Here is a 22,014-nt window from a genome sequence, read left to right on the forward strand (position 1 = left end):
GCCATGAACTAAATATACAGATCAAAAATGACAATGTAATATGCTCTAAGTGTAATATTGATAATGAATATAAAAATAAAATATAAAAAAGCCTTTGCTATATTCATAGACAAAAGTATGCTATTTGAATATTCCTATAGTTATACGCTACATCAAAAACAAAATTATTAGTAATAGTCAGCATGGATTTATGAAGGATAGATCTTGCCAAACTAACCTTATTTGTTTCTTTGAGGAGGTAAGTAGGAATTTAGACCAGGGTAATGCAGTTGATGTGGTCTACTTAGATTTTGCAAAGGCTTTTGATACGGTTTCACACAAGAGGTTGGTGTACAAAATAAAGAAAGTTGGACTCAGTAATAATATATGCACCTGGATGGAAAACTAGTTAAAGGACAGACAACAGAGGGTTGTCATAAATGGAACTTTTTCAGGTTGGGCTAAAGTCGTGAGTGGAGTACCTCAAGGATCGGTACTGGGACTCCTGCTTTTTAACTTGTTTATTAATGACCTTGAGGTTGGGATCGAGAGCAAAGTCTCCATCTTTGCTGATGATACTAAATTGTGTAAGGTAATAGAATCAGAGCAGGATGTCATTTCTCTTCAGAAGGACTTGGAGAGACTGGAAACGTGGGCAGGTAAATGGCAAATGAGGTTTAATACAGATAAATGTAAGGTTATGCATTTGGGATGCAAGAATAAAAAGGCGACTTACAAATTAAATGGAGATATATTGGGGGAATCCTTGATGGAGAAGGATTTAGGAGTGCTTGTAGACAGCAGGCTTAGCAATAGTGCCCAATGTCATGCAGTAGTTGCAAAGGCAAACAAGATCTTATCTTGCATCAAACGGGCAATGGATGGAAGGAAAGTAAACATAATTATGCCCCTTTACAAAGCATTAGTAAGACCACACCTTGAATATGGAGTACAATTTTGGGCACCAATCCTAAGAAAAGACAATATGGAACTAGAGAGAGAGTACAGAGAAGAGCCACCAAATTAATAAAGGGGATGGACATTCTAACTTATGAGGAGAGGCTAGCTAAATTAGATTTATTTACATTAGAAAAGAGGCGTCTAAGAGGGGATATGATAACTATATACAAATATATTCAGGGACAATATAAGGAGCTTTCAAAAGAACTATTCATCCCACGGGCAGTACAAAGGACTCGGGGCCATCCCTTAAGGTTGGAGGAAAGGAAATGTCACCAGCAACAAAGGAAAGGGTTCTTTACAGTAAGGGCAGTTAAAATGTGGAATTCATTACCCATGGAGACTGTGATGGCAGATACAATAGATTTGTTCAAAAAAAGGTTGGACATCTTTCTAGATGGGAAAGGTATACAGGGATATACCAAATAAGTATACATGGGAAGGATGTTGATCGAGGGATTAATCCGACTGCCAATTCTTGGAGTCAGGAAGGAATTAATTTTTCCCCTTAATGGGTTTTTTTGTTTCCCTTCCTCTGGATCAATAAGTAAGTATAGATATAGAATAAAGTATCTGTTGTCTAAATTTAGCATAGGTTGAACTTGATGGACGTACGTCTTTTTTCAACCTCATCTACTATGTAACTATGTAACTATGTAACATATTAAATAAATCATATTTATAATAAATTGATATGAGCTGCATTTACATACTGGAATATTCAAAGCAATAATACAATATAAAATAGACTAATTACCATTGAAAACACAGAGCAAACTGATATTAGAATGTACATGAGACTAAATATGTACTGATTATATATATATCTTAGAGAGATTGGATGCATTCGCATAAACACTGGGATGAAAGTGTATGAGTTACTAGTATTTACATAGCCACATTTAAGTGGCCGATAGGTTAATCTTGGGCTGACAGGAAGAACTTTCTAAGGCTGAAATAATGATTGCCCTGATTGACAGAGTACATAGAAGGTGCACTAGACTAAGATACTAGTGTCTATGCATTCATTTAACCCTTGTGGTGCCAGTGTACCTAACCGGTAAATCCAGTAGGATTCACGTATACAAAGGGTTTTGAATCTGTCTACTCCTAATTTGGAGCTGAGGATCGTTTCTATTCCAATTATTTTCAGACTCGCAGGGTCCTTGGAATGAACATTGTAGAAATGGCGGGGCACACTATGAGTAAGGGTGCCCTTAATAATTGCACACCTATGTTCGAGGAATCTGAGGCAGAGGGAACATTTAGTCCGTCCAACATATTGAATGCTACAAGCACAAGACAAGACATAGACCACAAAGGTGGTCAGACATTGGATGGGGCTTTGAATGGGATAGTTGTCCCCATGAAAAGAGGATGAGAAGGACTGGGACACCGTCATGTGTTTACACATAATACATCTAGACCTGTCACATCTGTAGCTACCCAAGTGACCATTTTAACGGCCCATAGTAGGGACTAAATCTCTTCGCCTACTAGGGGCCAATTGGTTTTTAATATTCGTAGCTTTACGGAAGATGACAGGTACCCTAAGGGTAAATAGTTTGTTCAAATGTGGATCACACATGACAATGTTCCAGTGCCGATTGAGTACTTCGGTAATTTGTCTGGAATACCCGCTAAATTTAGTGATGAATTTAACACCATCAGATGCAGGTATATTGTTACCACGATCCTTACCAGCTGTTTTAGATTTAGTTTTTTGAAGGAGATCTGCTCTGTTGATAGCTCTCACCTTATGATAGGACTCTAGGACTATGTCAGAGTCATACCCTTTGGAAATAAACTGAGAAATCAGTCGACAGGATTGACTTTCAAAATCAGATAAAGTTGAACAGTTTTGTCTGAGTCTATTAAATTGACTCAGAGGGATGTTTTGGATCCATTTTGGATGATGGTTGCTCTTTGCTTGGAGATAACCATTCACTGCTACATCTTTAAAGTGAACCTTAGTCTGAATGATATTATCCGACTGATAAAGCCAAATCAAGAAACACAATTTCTTGGGGGTGACTGTAATAAGTAAACCCGAGTCCTAGATCATTGTAATTAAAATCATCCATTGCCTGTTTGAGACAGTCTCCATCTCCATCCACATACACATAAACTTATTTACAGAACTCACAGTGAGGACCCCAGTCAGACCTCTGAAGAACTTACTTCTAGAACATAGGGTGTGTGTGTGTGTGTGTGTGTGTGTATGTATGTATATATACCGCAAACCTACAGACAGAGCCAGCTATTTGAGGGACAACAGCTTCCACCCGACACACACCAAACATGCAACCATCTACAGTCAAGCCATACGATACAACCGGATATGCTCCGACACAACAGACAGAGACCAGCGGATTAAAGCCTTGATATCAGATTTCATAAACTGTGGATATAACCACAGAATTGTAGACCAGCAAATTCACAAAGTCACCAGAATACCAAGAAGTGATCTCCTTTAATACAAACAGAAAGAGACAAGCGACAGGGTACCTTTGGTGGTCACATATAACCAACACCTAGGAGCCCTATGCAAGATCACCAGGGAACTACAACCCATCCTCCAGGAAGATACAAGACTGCAACAGGTCTTCCCTGAAACACCCTTTTTATCATACAGACAGCCTCATAATCTCAAGAAAATTATGGTGAGGAGTAAAGTATTCAGCAGTACAACTGAATGCGGGACGAGACCATGCCAGGACGCAAGATGCAAAACCTGCGCAATGCTCCACACAGCGGACACAATACAAATACCACACAGGAATCGGGAATGCAAAATCAGAGGAAGGTTCATCTGTTCCTCCAGCAATGCCGTGTACCTCAACATGTGCATGAAATGCCCAGGGGGCTGCTACTACATAGGTGAGACGGGACAGGGGCTAAACAATAGAATGAACCTGCATTGCCACAGCATCACACGCGGAACAAGAGACAGTCCTGTCGGCGAACATTTCTCTGACTCTGGCCATAAGATGAATGATCTGAGGGTTGCAAAACTCAAAGTTAATCTTAAAACACCGAAAGAGAGACGGTTGCATGAATACAAATGTATGCAACTGTTCGGGACACTTAGCGGTGGCCTAAACAGAGACAAAAAAATTATGAGTCATTACTGACACAAGTGAACTCTCTTCCCATGAGTGCTAAAGACCATGTCTGTACATAATGTGCTATATGTATGCACACACAGCTGTCTCTTACACATACTAATACTCCTTGTTTTTCCATCCCTATACACCAATAGGGACCACATAGTATCTACACACACTTTTAGTTATGCTACAATCTCTCACATTTCCACACCTACCCACACCATTAATATACCCTTCCACTCCACACACACCTTTTGTAAAGCACTGTGGGCTCTTCATTCATTTATATTCACATAGATACACACACACACTCTTACATCACTAACATTCAGGGACCATTTAACACCTCTGGCCATAAATCACATCTACACACGGGGGAGGGACGATCACAGATAACATTCCAAGAGACACTTTTTTTAAGTATACCCTGTGCTTGCTTTATTCATTGTAACATCGCCAGAAGAAGAGATCAGTGTATCTCGAAAGCTCGCACAAATAAAAGCAAATACAGAGCGGTATCGTCTATTTATTTTTGATTTTATATATATATATATATATATATATATATATATATACCCTCTATAATCCTTATGGTGACATCACAGGTCAGAAGACATATAAGGGAGTGACAATTCCATCTGCATAGTTATTCTGAGTGAGCCCACACTGTTAATCCCTTTACTGAAATAGTCTTTCCGAAAGAGGGGGCTACACCAATATTATGTCTAGTCAGGGGGGGGCGAGAGTCGGGACAATTCTCCAGACCCTGCTGCTCCAGGGGGCCCAGCTGACTAATGCTGCAAATTCGGGCCCAACATCCATGTAGGGCCACTGGAGCTGCATCGTCCCAGCGCTCCTTAGCTGCAGGGCTCTGTGTCACCAAAGACCTCTGCAGTGCACCCCGGTGGAACTGGAAGTCAGGCCCAACTTCCTTATCCGGCTGCAGGGTCCCAGCTCCCTCTCTGTTGCGTAGGACTTCAGAGGGGAGGTAATGGTGAGAGAGGGGAGGTAAGTGTAAGGAATCTGCTCCTGGCTTTGATTCTAGCCTTGCAGATCTCTGCAGTTTACAAAGTCTCCCTCTGGCAATCAATGGCACATGTGCTGCCTCTCATTGCAGCTTCAGCCCTGTGCTCCGTCATTTGAGGAATGCTCACACACCTCCCTGCTGTGATTGCCTCGCCGCCCTTGATATGCTGGGATTGATTCAGTGCCGAGCATAATCCTTCTCTGGACGTTACTGTGTTCTGCCACAAGCCTCGTGGTTTGCTTCGTTTGTTTACTATCTTCTCTAGTTCTCATTATTAGTTCCTGAGACCTGCTGCTACTCTCCATGCAGAGGCCTGTTTCGGACTCCTGTGCTGAAGCGCTGGTTTGCCAGCACTGGTTCCTGTTACCTGCTGCATTCTCCCCTAGCAGAGGTTACCTTCTGTTTCCTGAGGCCTGCTGCTACTCTCCATGCAGAGGCCTGTTTTGGACTCCTGTGCTGAAGCACTGGTTTTCCCCCGGCGCTGCCCTGCGGTGTTCTTCGGCCAGCCTGCTGTCTCCTCCTACAGACACCGGAGTCATGGGCCGGGGCTGCTCCTCACACAGAGGTCACTCCCGCACTCATGCTCCTACGCTGAAGCGAAGAGCTCCTGTTTACCCATTGCCGAACTCCTGCCCGAATAACGACGATGCTGTCTTCTCCGATCCTGACCCTGGCTTCTCCTCAGACTACACTGCCTTCTCCAGTCCGGACCCCAGCTTGTTTGACAATGAACTTCGCACTCCGGATCTGGCTCCAAGGCCTAAGGTCGGTGATTATGCAACCCCACCTCAGCCTTGCGGTCCGGGCCTGGTTTGTGGCGAGCACAACCGTCACACAGAGAGAGAGGGGAAGCAGAGTGATAGAGAGGAGGGCGAGTAGGGGGGCAAGGACAAGTGAGGGGGATGGGAAAGACAGGGAGGAGTATAAGAGAAAGAGGTGAGTACTTGCAGGGTCACAAGGGGAGTACTTAAGTCCTGGGCCCCAGGAAAGCTGTTGGCAGCCCTGTGCCTAATGAAAGGGTTAAGTATTTAATTTCCATTGTGAAACATATTACACGTTTGGGGGTAAGGGTTAACCCAATCTTCACAACATGTTATTTATGCTTATATACTATTAACTATAATGAAATAGGAAGTATATCAGTTAACACTGTCAGCTGTCCGAAGAGCGAAAGTGTAAACTATACACCGGCCTCCCAAGGAAGCAGATCTCTCAAGACTTGCTCAATGTCATTCATTCTTAGGATCACTCAGTCTTATAGATCGGTATATGGAGTCTCACTCCTTTAAGTCACATTGGTTTGTTCATTTTAAATGTGATTTTCTGTCATGAATTACCAGATATCTCATCTGGACACTTGGATTTAGTTTGATAGCTATGCAGCACTGAGTCAGACTGAGAGAATAATAGCCCTACCTGACAGAGAAGGGCAGGGGTATAGCTGTAGCCCGGGCAAAGGCCGGAGGCCCGAGCTTTTGGGGGGGCCCACTCTTCCCCCCACCCCTGTCAGCGACCCATTTGACTCTCCTAGAGACAGGCGTGGGGGGATGGTATGTGGCGGCGGGCCCCCTGCGTTAAACAGAAGATAATCCAGCAGATGAATTAACAGTTGTTACACAGGCCGGGGAGGAGGGCGCTCTAGCGGTCTGACCCGGAAGTCTTTCTTACTTCCGGTGTCTGCTTCTAGAGTGCGCTCCTCCCCAGCCACACTGCTCTGCCTGTGTAACAACCGCTGACTCTTCTGCCGGCTTATCTTCTGTTTAACGCCGGGGCCTGCCACCGCATACTGTACCATCTCCCCACGCCAGTCTCTATTACAGGTAAGCATGGAGGGGAAGATCTGGTGATGATGATGATGGGGAGGAGGGGGGGAGAGAGGAGGAGAGGGAGAGATGATGGGAGGGGGAGAGATGATGAGGAGGGATGGTGAGAGAGGATGGGGGGTGAGAGAGGATGGGGGGGGGGGGAGGGGAGAAAAATTGCAGTCAGTATTAATATTAATGGGGCCCTGAAAAAAATTTTGCCCGGGGGCTCGCGCATGTCTAGCTATGCCACTAGTGAAGGGTTAACCGTACACCAGACCTCTCTGACAGTGAAAGGGTTACATTGCTGCAAAGTACAATTATGTTACTTTTTCAGTGTTTTTCTTCACCGCAAAAAATCAAATTGTTCTCAATGTATAGATTAGTAACTTATGCTTGTTTTTCATTTTCAGGCCATTAAAGAGGCAGTCCCAGAGGCACTTTAATATGCAGCCTTTGATTACCATTATTGAAATCTAATTCCCTAAGCTGCCGGTCGATTTGTTCTCCCGTGATCGATCAACAAAGATTCTGCTTCCCAGGGTTCATTAAATGGCTGCCTTTCAGTCTCAATCAATCCTTCAGTCAATGTAACTCAGCCCCTACAATGTATCCTTATATTACTATGGTAGCATTATCTATTTTCACAGTTTGCAGCTCAAACTACTGGGAGCATTGGCAACAAATAATCACAAACAGGAAAGTGTTGCAAAGATATTGCACTGCTGGGGAAGTGTGTTAAAACCTGATAAAGAAATCAGAGGCTGCTCGTTATATTAAAACTCATTAAAAAATGGCATTAAGAGTTGAATAAAAAAACAAAAAATGTACTATGTACCACAGAATGGATTTATTGAAAAAAAAAAACACATAGGATATTCTACTGATTGCTCCTTTAAGGTCTCAGGTCGTATCGTTCAGAAACCTATGTTTAGCATTGACTTCTCTATGATAGTGAGAGGGTTGGAAAGCTGGCTCCTTCGCCTCCCATCCTCTCTCCCCCCCTTACACTGGCTCAGAATAGAACTGAATCTATAGGGCTTCAAGTATCCACTCAATAGGCTCAGACTGCTTTAATCAGCCTATAATGGAGCTAATGGCTGTTTTGTCATCCTGGGAGATCTACATTTCCTGGTGTTGTGTCTGCTGCTGTAAAGGCAAAGAGTGTGTGCACTGCAAAGGTTGCTAGTCACAGAGGAAGGGCACTCATTAGGGAAACACAGGCAATCAGAGGCAGCTCCGCCACCGCCGCACAGCTAGGATTCTTGCAGATACACAAATGGATAACACTGGTAAGCAAAACTCAGCAGCTCAATGTGTTGGTAGCATCTTGTATTGGGAGCTTTGTTTTATTTATTTTTTATTCTCCCTCCATCTTTTAGCCCTTCAACATGCCAGGTCTATATTTCCCATTGCACCTTTTAAACACTGTATGTAAGTGTTACTGTGGGCTGCCCTGAAAACTACCTTTTTTATTTATATATATTTTTTTTATATTTTAAGTCATTCCTTTTTTAACCCCTTAATAAGTGCCTGACTCAATGCATTGTTTACTGCTGCTGAAGAAAATGGGTTAATTGAATCAGAGTTATTTTCTGAACCTAGGAGTTGGGAAAGCCATGTGTATGCAATTGACAGCTTTCTCAGCTACCCTAAAAATGTGGTATGGTGTCTCAAGGACGGACTAGAAATCATTTGGATGAAATGACGTCTTGTTGTTTCATGTTTTTCTGTCCCATTGTTTTCCTGGAAGGAGCTTGGAGTTCAATCTGTCATGCTAACTTAGACAAAAGGTTTAAATGGGTGGGAATAGGTGCGTGTGTTAAGGGCAAAGCTTTGATTTCCATTGTGTGTGGCATTTTCATAGCCTTGCAGTATGTCATTCAGTATGTAAGTGAGCTAAAACATTTGCTGTTTCATCGCCACAGGGTTTTATAGCTTTGATTGTGTTCTTGTACAACACCATGCCGTTCCTTTGGTATTTTTTTTATGGATGATTTATATTGTAAAATTCAATGCATCTGGTTGTACGTCTCTAAATACTCAGGCACCGTGCATTCACTCCGTGCTATGTATTAAATGTATCGTAATTATGCGGTCAAGGCTGCTTATCACTGTCTCGTACAGTATTGACGTTGTTAATATGGCATCTGACTGAGATGTATATCTTTATATAGCGCCATCCTGGTCCATAGCGCGTCACAGCAGTGATACACGTGACATAATAATATAACACATGGTGGGAATAAGCGCTTCAGACATGAAAGTAACAATAGAAAAGCGAGCCCCTGCCCCGAAGAGCTTACAATCAAGTCAAAGCGATTTGACTACAAGAGCAAAGTCTCTTATTTTGAGGCAAAGCTCTACAGGCTTTTCTTGGTTTTGGGTGAATTTGTGCTTCAGACATTAAAGGAGCAACTACAGGCAATCGCGTGTATATGGACACGCCTACAACAATCATTTAACACCTCTCCAGCAGAGAAAGACCTTGCTGCCCCCCGCAGCATTCCATGTCTGCCATCTGCTACCCGCAGGGCTCGAGACCCATTGCAAGACATCCGCCCCTTTGGCACTAAAGGGGTTAACATAACGCGTTCCAGTGTTTATAAAGCCACTTTCTACGTGTTTCGTCCCTCTCATTTGTATGATCGGCCCCTTCACCTTTACCATACCTGCTGTTTAACCTTCTAGAGGGTGTTGTGTAGGAAGTAGGTGACATTTGTGTGACTAACAACTTATTTTATTTTTGCCAATGAGAACTGGAAAGACAACACAGGCTCAGAAGGATGTGCAGTTCACAGAATGCATTGTTTCTGTAAATAAATACTAATAACAATAAAGGGTCTGCATTTCTAACCCGACAAAACCAGTGTGGTTTGCAAAAGAAAATGGCTGTAATGTTGATTTTAAAAAAATGTATACAGAATACAATACCATGGTCTGTATCAGTGATTGTATTTGCAATGGACGTCCCATGTCATGTGATGAGTTTGGCACTCAAACAAATAAGTAGGATATGATGTTTTATTCATATAGTACTACTATATTTGATATGTGTACGTAAGTGTTATTGCTTTCTGTGGCCCAGATCCACAAAAGGACGGGAAGCTTTGGTAGGGATTTACTCCCATTCATATGAAGGGGTATAGGCGTGCCGAAGTTTTTAGTACCTTTGGTGAATCTGCGCCTGTGTTGGTAAAAAAAATAAATCATGGTGCATCCAGAAAGGGGTGGTTTCCCTGCAGTTACAAAGCCGCAGAGAGCTGCTCACAATCCCATCTGCCTATTTATCTTTAACCCGTTCACAGCCAGAAGGGATTGTAAACAAAATCATCTATTGCAGCCTACCCTGACAATGAGTGGATTAAAGAATCCCATTCGCTTGCCCACTATGCAAAAAATGAAATTCACTTGCCATCCTGTAGCCACCTCTTCATTCATTCATTTTGTGCCCTAATACAAGGTGGACATCAAAATTCAGAAGGTCTTTGATTGCCTTTGAGTTTCTTTTATGTTCTTCAGTCCATTGCTTTGACCATTCTATCATACTCCTTCCCATTCACAGCCTTCTGACTGTAGTGCAAAGTACTTGATTTGTTTGGTGCAAAGAGATGCATAAATATTATATTTTCCTTTTCCACCATGGAGGTGCATTTAGCATCGTATACCGAACGTTTGTGAAGCACAAATCAATGCTTCTTAGTTCTTACAATCTGAATGTAGATTCTAAAGACTTACTGTTGAGCCGCTCCTATCGTTTTTCAAATGATGATTTGCATGTATCTGCAAATTATTCTTTCACAAAATGTAAATAAATGAAATGTGCTATTTTTGTATCTAATATTGTAAACGCAAACTCATCTGGTCTTCCTTTATTGTTTAATTAGTCTTGTATTGTGCATTTATTCACCATATTTTAATTGGTTTAAACTCCATTCTGTAAAGCCAGGTATATATACATCATTAGCTGTAGATATAACTACATTTTTATTAGTTTATGCATCTCTTACTTATATGGCCCTAACTATGTACAAGTAGGGAAATTGCATCTTATAAAAATATTTGTGCTTTCCAATGTGTGCGTTGCTGAACGTAGTAATGTAATACAGGTACAAAATGAGTTCCTACTCAAGTGCTTACACTGCTCATGCAAATATACAGAGTGATTTGCCTAGGGTCAAACTGAGTGAGCAGAAGTGGCTGAGGCAAGCAATTAAAAACCGTATGCTTTTGATAGTATGGATGGATGGGCAGCCAGAGAGAGGCTGCTAGATTATAACTAGAGTATATTGATATCTCATCGCTGCAGTACTCTGGGACTCTATTGCAGTGTACATGTTGAATCATTCACTAATCACAGTGACAGGTAGATTTATATAGCACTCATCAATTATATGCTAACATTATACGCCGCTGATTCTAACTGCACAGAAAAACAAGCGCTTTAGAGTACACAGTAAGCAGCCAATTGAGTGCTGCAATACTGCCAAGATTCCAGAGAGCATATTCAATATACTATTATATTACATTTATTTTCATGCTGTCGCTGATTCACTTTTAATGTGCTGTGATTTATTCAATGTTGCGTTTTAAACAGCCTAGGTGTGCACTACAAATGTACTTCTTTTGATGATCCACTGACTACTTCTAAGTGGTCCTTCACTATGCTAAGTACATAGGTGACACTCGTTGCCAATTTCTCGGGCAATTGGGCACAATCACATTACTCATTTTGCCAGAATATTTTGAGTGTCCTGCTTGTCGAGCGGTGTGATCTCTCTGGGTTGTGTATTGGTAATGTAGATTACTGACAGAGAGAGAGCTTGGCTGTGCTGCTGTCCTCTTTGGTATAGATTCATGTCCTAAAGCTGGAACAGCCATTTCTTTTTTTAAATCATCAGCATATTCTTACATTTACTGGAAATGAGTCACATGATGAGAATCACTGCGATACCGTAAATACAGCATTAACACTTTCACTGCCAGAGCGTAAACTAAATTCCACTCTGTTGTGGAATCTGCTGCTGGCGTATCATATTGAGATAGGGTTAATGTCCTTTACAATGACTGTAAGTGTTGATTCAGACCCATGCTTGAGAAGATCCAGATGGATGGACTGTTTTGTACAGGCTGCTGATATTTCTTATTGCATGAGACATAATAAGCATTGCCAGGATGCATGTCATTTTACTCCAGTGTATTGAAGGACAAGTGTACGATGTTGCTGACACATTAACAAGCACTCTCCGAATTTGCATCATTCCTTGTGCAGAAAGCCCTGCGATGATAGCTTCTCTTTCTACATATCCATGAGCATGTCAGCCTTTGCTTTATCAACACCTTTGGAAAAACGATCTTTTAATACCTCCTCGTCATCCCAAATGCTCTAGGATTCTGCTGTTACCCGTTACGTCCATCACGCACTCATTCTTGTATTATTATTTCTGACCTTACAAGACCGCATGTAAAAAATGATTTATTTGTTAGACGGAAAGAAATGAGGAACATTTCTTCATCTTCCATTGACTTGAATTGAGACGAGGGAAATGTTATGAGGGTGAGAGTGTGTCCTCATTTTCTCTGGAGCAGGAATTCCCCTCTCACATTGATTGTTGGGGACAAATCAACTTTATTAAGTTCCCCACTGTAGCTCATATTTCCTTTTGTAAAGTGTAGAACTAATAATTCTATGACTGCTTAGAATCCAGGGAGACCGTCTACACAACAGGAAAACCTATCCTTGTTCACGTCTTAAGCTGCTGTTCCATTATATCACTTGGCAAAGACCCACAAAACTCTGTGTCTTAACTAATATCTCATGTCCATACATTTAGTAATGGTAAAAGACATAAAGCATAGTTTTATGTACATTATATGAAGAGAGAACTGGATGCTGCTACTTTTACTTTGGATGTACCTCATAGTGGAGCAATACGTTGCATGCTGCGTCTTTGTAAAATATCAACACTTTCTGGTATTTGCTTAGCGAGATACCCAAAGTATCCTAAACATTAATGTTGGTGCCTATGGAATCTAGAACATTAATGTCTATCAAAGATTTTACATTGGGGCTTTATTGCCAGTCATATACCAAGCTTCACTAAAGGTTGATAAATGGAATGTACAGTAACCCGTCTTGCCCGGCTCTAAAGGAGTTTACATGATGTTGAGCTATGTACGTGGCATTGCTTAGTCTCTCAAACCTGTGCTGGGTCGATGCAGGCTGGGCGTGGATATGCAGATAGAATAATGATGGGCCCCAGGTACTTTTATAGTACAAAAGAAGAGATTTGTTTGTAATGCTCGTCATATAAAAAACAGACTACACGTCAGACATATTAATGTGGCAATTAATAAAGTTACTCTGTGCTTCTCGCCCTGGTAGCTTTCACTCGTATGCAGGGGAGGTGCTTATGCTTGTTTCTCTTTAGTGGCAATTAAGTTAGATTGGCAATTTCCTGCATATCTTCTGTAATCCCCCTCCTAAAGGGTTACTGGAGTTTAGTATATGCTGTGCCCCACCCTGTGTTCTATAGGGACACTGACATCAAAATGGAGTATTTAGGATAGGAGGAAGGTTCTGGAAGGTCCGATTCCTGGAGGACCAGAGGCAAGGAGCCTCGGGGAGAGCAGATAGGGATATGTCCATAAATTAATAGAAGAGACCATACCCCCTTTTTTATTATGTTATAGATTGGGATCCTAACTTAAGTCCCTGTCCCTATGAGATGATTAACGGCAACAAGCAGGTCCCAGAGAGGGAAGACCCACACAACACAGAGGGCCCCAGATAGATGGCTCCCTTCGTGTCTAACGGCAGGTCCGTACACGTATTCTTTTCAACCTATGTGGACGTGTCAGTTCCCAAACAGGAAAGGAGTACAATCTTCACCTGCATGGAACTGGCCAGGATCCCAGTAAGGACCCAGTTTAAATGGGGTATAACGGACATTACTCCGCATTGGGAGTGTAAGGAATCCACTACTGGCTTTGACTTTTGCCTTGCAAGACCTGTGCAGTTGCAGGCTTCCTCTGGCAATCTATGGCACAGGTGCTGCCTCTCATTGCAGCTTCTGCCCTGTGCTACTTCATTGGAGGAATTCTCACACACCCTCCTCCTGTGATTGGATCTCCGCCCTTTATATTCTAGGCGTTGGCTCTGAACCAGCGCCGAGCATAAACTATTCCTACCTCTATGTTACTGTCTCTGCCACAAACCACCCCAGGCCTCTCTCCTAGCGTTCTTACCTTCCAAGTTCCTGAGTATCCAGAGGCCTGGTCCTGGACGTCTGTGCTGAAGCGTTGTTGCCAGCACTGGCCTGCTGCTATCTCCTTGCAGTGGCCTACCCTGGACGTCTGTGCTGAAGCGTTGATGCCAGCACTGGTACTTGCTGCATTCCCTCCTAGCAGTGGCTACCCTTCCTGTCCTGTGGTCTGCCGCTATTCTCCTGTAGTGGCCTATCCTGGACGCCTGTGCTGAAGCGTTGATGCCAGCACTGGTACTGCTGCATTCCCTCATAGCAGTAGATACCTTTCCTTTCCTGCGGCCTGCTGCTATTCCCTTGCAGTGGCCTGCCTTGGACTTCTGTGCTGAAGCGTTGGTTCTTCCCGACGCTGCCCTGCGGTGAACTTCGGCCAGCCTGCTGTCTCCTCCTGCTGAGATCGGCGTCATGGGCCGAGGCCGCACCTCGCGCAGAAGCCACCCCCGCGCTCACGCTCCAAAGCTGAAGCGGGGAAATCCTGACTACCTGTTGCCGAACTCCTGCTTCCATAACGACGATGCTGCCTTCTCCAATCCTGACCCTGCGATGTACGACTACGAACTGCGCACTCCGGATCAGTCTGCGTGGACTCAGGTCGGTGATTATATAACCCCACCTCAGCCCCGCGGTCCGGTCCCGGTTTGTGGCGAGCATCGGCGTAACAGTATGCTCGGCCCGTTAAAACCGGACCGCGCCGTGGCGGGGGATGGCAATTTTCCAACTGAAGTTATGTCCCGTCCTGCGTATCAGTCCCACTATGAAGGCCAGTATTTGTGTGAAGTACTACCCCTGATTGATGAACTGTGGACGTATGAAGGTTTAACCCCTTTGCAAAGACAATGCCGTTGTGATCTCTTTATTAAGGCTTACTGCATCCTGAACTTAAAACAGTCTCTAGCCGCTTGTATTCGCTCTCCTGATTCCCCTTTAACCTGGGATAATGTGAACCCTATGGAACTGGCCGACGCCCAAGAGGCAATCTATGCCCTGGCTTCATCACTGGACATTCATCTAGTAGAACAGAGCGCCCTCCTCATGTTGGCTCAGTCTCAAGATACACTCCATGTATTTTCCTCAACACTAGACACTCACATAATAGAACAGGATCCCCTCCTTGCCAGCCATGCTGCTGCTTGGCAGATTCTCTGTGCTACCAGTCCTGTTACTAAACCTGTGGGGTTACCTCTCTCTCCTAAGAATGGTCAAACCATTTCTCTGTCGCTGCCCGCTAAGGAAGAAGCTGCCACGCTCCCTAATCCTGAGTTAACCTCCCTAAGTTCTGTCCCTGAGGTTATTTCGGTCTTAACCCCTGCTAGTCAGGCTTATGCGTTCCCCACTGTAATCCCTGCAGTACCCAGGTCAGTGTGTCTTCCCTAGCACCAGAGAATGAATCCTGTTTGCCCTCTTTTCCTAAACCAAAAATTCTAAGCTCTGTTTCCGAGGTTTTTTCTGTATTAACCCCTGCTAGTCTGCTCTGTGAGGTTCCTACTGTTAACCCTAGTATTCCGCAGTCTAATGATAGGTCCCTAGGGCAAGAGGCAGAACCCCCTATGACCCCACTCTCGGAGACTAGCTTCTATTTCTCTGATTCTCAGGTACAGAGTAATTTAACCCTTGGGGTTTTTCCTATGTTAACCCCTGCAGGTCAGCCCTGTGAACCTTCCTTGGTAGATCCCTTTAGTTCGTCAGTCAGGGACACCTCCTTAGCCTCAGAGGATCAACCCCTTTTGTCCTCTGACTCGGCTAAAATTCTCGGGGCTATGCCCCCTGAACTTTCGGCAATAATACTGGCTCCAGTAAAAAGTATTCTGGAGCCGTTTGTTTCTCTAAACCTGTTCGCAGAATCCCTACTCCTAGGTATTTCACTCACCCCGTCTGTCACTCAGAGAGCTGAGACCCCTGCTTCTGAGCATAGACCCCTTTTCGTGGAATCTGTTGTCGTTTCTGATGTCCCAGACACTCCTTCCCAAATACCCACTTCAGAGACCAGCACAGGCGTGGTTACCCCACTTGCACTGTCTGAGTTCTCCTTTTCTCAAATCCTAGGGTTTAAAGCGAACAGTACATATTATGCTCCTTTCCAAGTGACCCCTACTGAGATCAGCGTATCTGCTGTTGCTCCCTCAGTACCATTAAAGTTAGGGCCCTTCTTTTTGAAGGATCAGGCTTTCAAGTTTGAGACTCCCTTTATCCCTGACTTTGTAAATCTGCAGTCCCTTCTCACTGTAGTTAAAAGTTCTCTAGCAGCCGCTGAGTTAAGCTTTGCCGCTGCCAAATCTTCTGTTATAGAAGCAACCTTGCCTAGCTTACTTCTGTCTGTCCTATCTGTGATGCCTATCACCTTTACTAAAATTTCTGTTTTGCAAGGTATTTCTCCTATTAAATCTGTGATACCTGCAATTCCTTTAATCAGTTCCAAAACCCCTGTCACTAAGTCTCCCATGGAGTCTGATGCCCTCACTAGGGATTCTCAGGGACCCAATTCTGTAAAAAGCAAGATGTCCCTTGTGTCTGTTGGAGAGTTTACCCCAGTTTCTCTCACGGATCATGCCACAGCCTCCGGGATGATTAAAAATGACTTTAAGTCTGGGATGCCCATTCCTGTAATAATACTGTTTCACGCTGAATCGCCCACAGTATTCGGGGTATCCACTACTGACTGTATGTCTACTACCACGAACTCAGGGGTATCGCATTTGGAACTTTCCCTTTTTTCAGAAGATCCCGTCTTTAAAATGGACTTATTTTTCTCTGTGTCTTCCACAATACTTGGGGTACTTGCTATTGACTGTCCTGTCCCAAAACTAGGGTTACCTCTCAAAAAGGTGCCTGGAGCTACCGATGTTAAAAACCCTATGTTTAAAACAGTAACAATTTGCATTGCTTCTTCCACAGTATCATGTGAGACCTGGGTACCTGGGACCTCCACTCCGAAGCCAAGCTCTAGTTCTCTGTCTTCTTTCTCTGTGTTGGAGGCACCCAGCTTTAACCCCAATACTTTTTTCCCTAAGGTTGATGCACCGCTTAACCGCCTGCCTTGTTTTTTGGATAAAATCTGTTTTCTCACCTTTCAAACAGACTCCTTACTCGCAGGTCTCTGTGCGGTGCCCAAAGTGCCCGATCTGTATGGCAATTGGCCTCTCCCTAAGACGAAGACACCCTTACTGGACCTCGTCGCTTTACCTGAAGCGTCCGTTCCTGTTCTCTATGGGTCCACTATGGGTATAGACATGCTTATTATGTCCTTCGCCAAGGCCACAATTTCGGATTTGATTCTCTCTAAAGATCACAAACCAAAGGAAGCGGATCCTTCTTCAACTGCCAGTACCATGACCAAGAGTTGCATGCACACTGCTACAGACTCTCGCAAATTGCTTGGGATAGCAACCCTACTTGGTATCAAAAGTACCGCTGCTATAGTATGTAGTGAACCCTCCCGCCCCATTCCCTTGCTAACCACCACCCGGAATTCCTTGGAAGCTAAAGACTCTCGCAACTTCCTCCGTGCTGATTTCACCAAAGACATTGCCTTCTCTGAAGGTCCCTCTGCCATTTTTGTCCGACAATCTGTGTCCTGTGTCCCGTACTCTTGGACTATTACTATGCACCGGACACCTGGCTACTGTCCTTCCGATGTTCCCATTCCGGAGCCCTCAGGTCCCATTGTCCATGTACCAAGAACTGCAGTACCACCGCTGTCTTTCATGACACTCGCCAATGTACATCTGGATTGTGGACCTAATTCTCGCCGGAGACACTTCAGGAACAACTCAATGTCTCCCAGACCTATGAATGGTCCTGTTCACCCAGGCTTCTCACCCAGTGGTGGGGGTTCTGTAAGGAATCCCAACAAACTATGGGCTTTCAACGCCACCTCTCGCCTAAGGAGGTTTAGGAACAATTCCATGTCCCCCAAATCTGTGATGGATCTTGTTCGTCCGGAGGTCTCACCTGAAGGGGGGGGTACTGTAAGGAATCCACTACTGGCTTTGACTTTTGCCTTGCAAGACCTGTGCAGTTGCAGGCTTCCTCTGGCAATCTATGGCACAGGTGCTGCCTCTCATTGCAGCTTCTGCCCTGTGCTACTTCATTGGAGGAATTCTCACACACCCTCCTCCTGTGATTGGATCTCCGCCCTTTATATTCTAGGCGTTGGCTCTGAACCAGCGCCGAGCATAACTATTCATATCTCTATGTTACTGACTCTGCCACAAACCACCCCAGGCCTCTCTCCTAGTGTTCTTACCTTCAAGTTCCTGAGTATCCAGAGGCCTGGTCCTGGACGTCTGTGCTGAAGCGTTGTTGCCAGCACTGGCCTGCTGCTATCTCCTTGCAGTGGCCTACCCTGGACGTCTGTGCTGAAGCGTTGATGCCAGCACTGGTACTTGCTGCATTCCCTCCTAGCAGTGGCTACCCTTCCTGTCCTGTGGTCTGCCGCTATTCTCCTGTAGTGGCCTATCCTGGACGCCTGTGCTGAAGCGTTGATGCCAGCACTGGTACTGCTGCATTCCCTCCTAGCAGTGGATACCTTTCCTGTCCTGCGGCCTGCTGCTATCCTCCTGCAGTGGCCTGTCCTGGACCTCCGTGCTGAAGCGTTGATGCCAGCACTGGTACTGCTGCATTCCCTCATAGCAGTAGATACCTTTCCTTTCCTGCGGCCTGCTGCTATTCCCTTGCAGTGGCCTGCCTTGGACTTCTGTGCTGAAGCGTTGGTTCTTCCCGACGCTGCCCTGCGGTGAACTTCGGCCAGCCTGCTGTCTCCTCCTGCTGAGATCGGCGTCATGGGCCGAGGCCGCACCTCGCGCAGAAGCCACCCCCGCGCTCACGCTCCAAAGCTGAAGCGGGGAAATCCTGACTACCTGTTGCCGAACTCCTGCTTCCATAACGACGATGCTGCCTTCTCCAATCCTGACCCTGCGATGTACGACTACGAACTGCGCACTCCGGATCAGTCTGCGTGGACTCAGGTCGGTGATTATATAACCCCACCTCAGCCCCGCGGTCCGGTCCCGGTTTGTGGCGAGCATCGGCGTAACAGGGAGCCAGCTCCAATTCCAGTAAAGTATCCAGGCAGATTCACCTCCCTCTGAGTGCTAAGAGTAGGCATTTAAGGAAGCACAGTGTTCATGAAGAAGCACGAGAAAATAGTACAACATTCTTGTATGTGTTTGATGTGTCCCCGTGCCTGGGGATGTGAATAAAGATTGAGTTGTACTACAAAAGTTCCTGGCGACCATCATTTTCACCCTAGCTACCTCATGGCCCAACCGCATGAATCCAGCACCCTGAGCCAAGATAATCTATGTTGAGTAGTCAAATATTGCACACCGATGTAATCTCCCTAGAAGTCGGGCATGGAGGGTTACACTTAAATAAGGAGCCTTTGCTAGGAATACACACTGCTTCCTGGGATCAGTATCCAATTACTGTGTACTGCATATTGGATTGGGAGTTTACTAAGGACCTGCCGGTGGGGCCAATAAGATTATGCTCCGGGGCTACTCCTCTGAGAACTCCTACTAAGCATGCTTACTCCTCTTCCTGAATGAGAACAATCTTGGTTCATTACTATAGGCGCTAACTACATAGGGCACATTCCTTAACTGAAAACAATAAAATGGGACAGGACACTCTTAATACACTTAGCTATACCCTTAAACATATTTACAAGACCCCCTTCTATCTCCCTAAGGTGACGTCACTGATCACAAGTAATACTGAGTGGTTATCATGTCTGCATAGTCATCCTAGATCACATGATGGGGAGGGGAGTAAGCGGAGTGATCCCACACCGTTAACCCATTAAGGCCGTTAACCCTTCCATTAGTAGTTCCCAGAGCGGGGTTACAGGATTATCGCTTCCAATTTATGAATAAACAATTCTTACTGAATATGGCGGTAATTCGGAAGAAATATCGCCACCATCCCATTTTTTTTAATGCAACATTTTGACGTACCTACATCGAAATTTAGTGACAATTCGGCGAATGCAAGCTCCATAATTGTCTGCCGCATTTGCCGATGTCAGGAGCGCATAGAAAAACATTGTTTCATATGTGCTTCGACATTGTAGATTTTATTTTCTATTCATTTAAGGAAGATGACTACATTTGAATTGCATATGCAGTAGTGAAAGTTACATATAGTAGATGAGGTTGAAAAAAATACATATGTCCATCAAGTTCAACATGTGCTAAATTTAGACGTCAAATACTTATCCTATATTTAAGTAATAATCCCAGAAGAACAGGGCATTACTGGCCAATAATGCCCTGGCTAGTGACAGGCTATCCTATGGGTTTATCCCCCCCCCTCCCTCATAATGACTTCATGAATGACAGGAGTGGAGGTGACACAGGAATCTGTGTGCAGCCAATACTGGTCCAGACCCTGTGCTCGCCCCTTCTGAATCTCAGTAAGGAAGTGTCCAAATTATAGCTAGAAGTTCATCCCCTTAGGGGTGAGACCTTCAGTTCGACCTTTCCCTCCGTGGGGTGAGGAAGTGCTACTCCAGCTCCTCCTGGAGCTGGGGAAGGAAGCAAGATCCGTGCAGAAGCAAATGGCCTCAATTGTTAACTGCTGGCCAAGCACCATCCAAGGGCCTGAAACCCTTCTCCACAAAAGGCAACGCTGTGATACCATCATGCAGTGGCTGCTATAATAAAGACCTTGTTTATATACTCCTGGCTGAGTTGCAGTCTATTAGCCAGGGGTATTGGAGCAATAAGAACTGTCATGGTAGGGACTGCCTGCAGCTTCGCTGTAGCCTACTATGTCTGGAGGCGCTGTACCACCCTGAAGAGAACGTAAGGATCACCGCGAGTCTGTCCTGGTCCCCACCGCATCGCAGACATCTCAGCTCTCCTGTATCCCTCGCAGGTATGCACGCACCGTGTCATCAGTAGAAGCAACAACATGTTTCCACAGAGGGGGGGATACAGGGCTACACTTATAAAGCAGTAATGTTGAGCAGTACGTATGTAAATGATGCGCTTATAATGCACATTCAGTTCTCAGTTAATTCGGTAGTTGTGATATTGTCATTTTTGTGAGAATTTCATAGGATTTTGATAAATAATTATGTAGAGTGTGCTAATGTTGGGACCCCAAATAAAAGTTATACCTACTGCATGAAAAGCCAAGAATGAGATTGTCTTGTTTTCACAAACGTCAGAAGCTATTGCATTAGACACACATCAAGACAGGAGGTATCTTATGGCATACAGTAGTAGAGCAGGATACATTTAGCCCTAAATCATATTCTTCCATTCATGAAGCGAATGCCTTCCTGCGCAATGCATTAGATCTTTTATAATATACCTTTCTCCCCGTGCACGAACCCTACATGTTATCCCAAGGATTTATTTTGGAGAACTGTCCAGTTATTTTGACCAAATGAAGAAATGTAGTGAAATAGGTGGTGATGAAGAATAAAGAGCAAGGCTTTTTTTTTTGTTATTCTGCATTATGCGCATGCTTAGAAGAGTACATAGCCCTGCTCTGGGAAGGTAAAACTTGGCTTTATATCCTCTTAACCCCTTTAGTGCCAAAGGGTCCTGCCACCTCTATGGCCACGGACCCTCCAGTACTAGAGATCAATAGGCCCCTTTTCTGGACCCACATGCTACTACTTCTTACTTCACTAATGTAAGGGGGGGGGGCTCCGATTCGTTTGTGCTTCACAGTTGTGTAGCCATGCATGTAAAATGGTCTGCAGTTGTCTCCTCTTGGCAGTAAACCTGGTAAGTTACAGGGGTGCCAGCAGTAATCATGGAGGTTTGCCCTCACACCCTGGTGAGGTGCCCTATGTATGTATGGGAGTGGCTACATGCTCTGAGTCCACAGTTAGTGACATCAGAGATGTGCCTGCCTCC

The 22,014-nt window shown here is 44.5% G+C and overlaps 1 protein-coding gene across 1 annotated transcript in view; it reads left to right on the forward strand.

Annotated features, from left to right (window-relative positions):
• The first annotated feature begins 7,924 nt into the window (after positions 1 to 7,924).
• The window catches only part of PHACTR2 (phosphatase and actin regulator 2), a 249,702-nt gene continuing 235,612 nt past the window's right edge, over positions 7,925 to 22,014 (forward strand). Inside the window, exon 1 of the mRNA XM_075597155.1 lies at positions 7,925 to 8,170. Within this exon, the coding sequence (XP_075453270.1) occupies positions 8,158 to 8,170 (13 nt within the window). The 5' untranslated portion in view covers positions 7,925 to 8,157. The remainder of the gene's footprint in view (positions 8,171 to 22,014) is intronic.

The sequence above is a fragment of the Ascaphus truei genome, chromosome 4, assembly GCF_040206685.1.
Source record: "Ascaphus truei isolate aAscTru1 chromosome 4, aAscTru1.hap1, whole genome shotgun sequence".
NCBI lineage: Eukaryota > Metazoa > Chordata > Amphibia > Anura > Ascaphidae > Ascaphus > Ascaphus truei.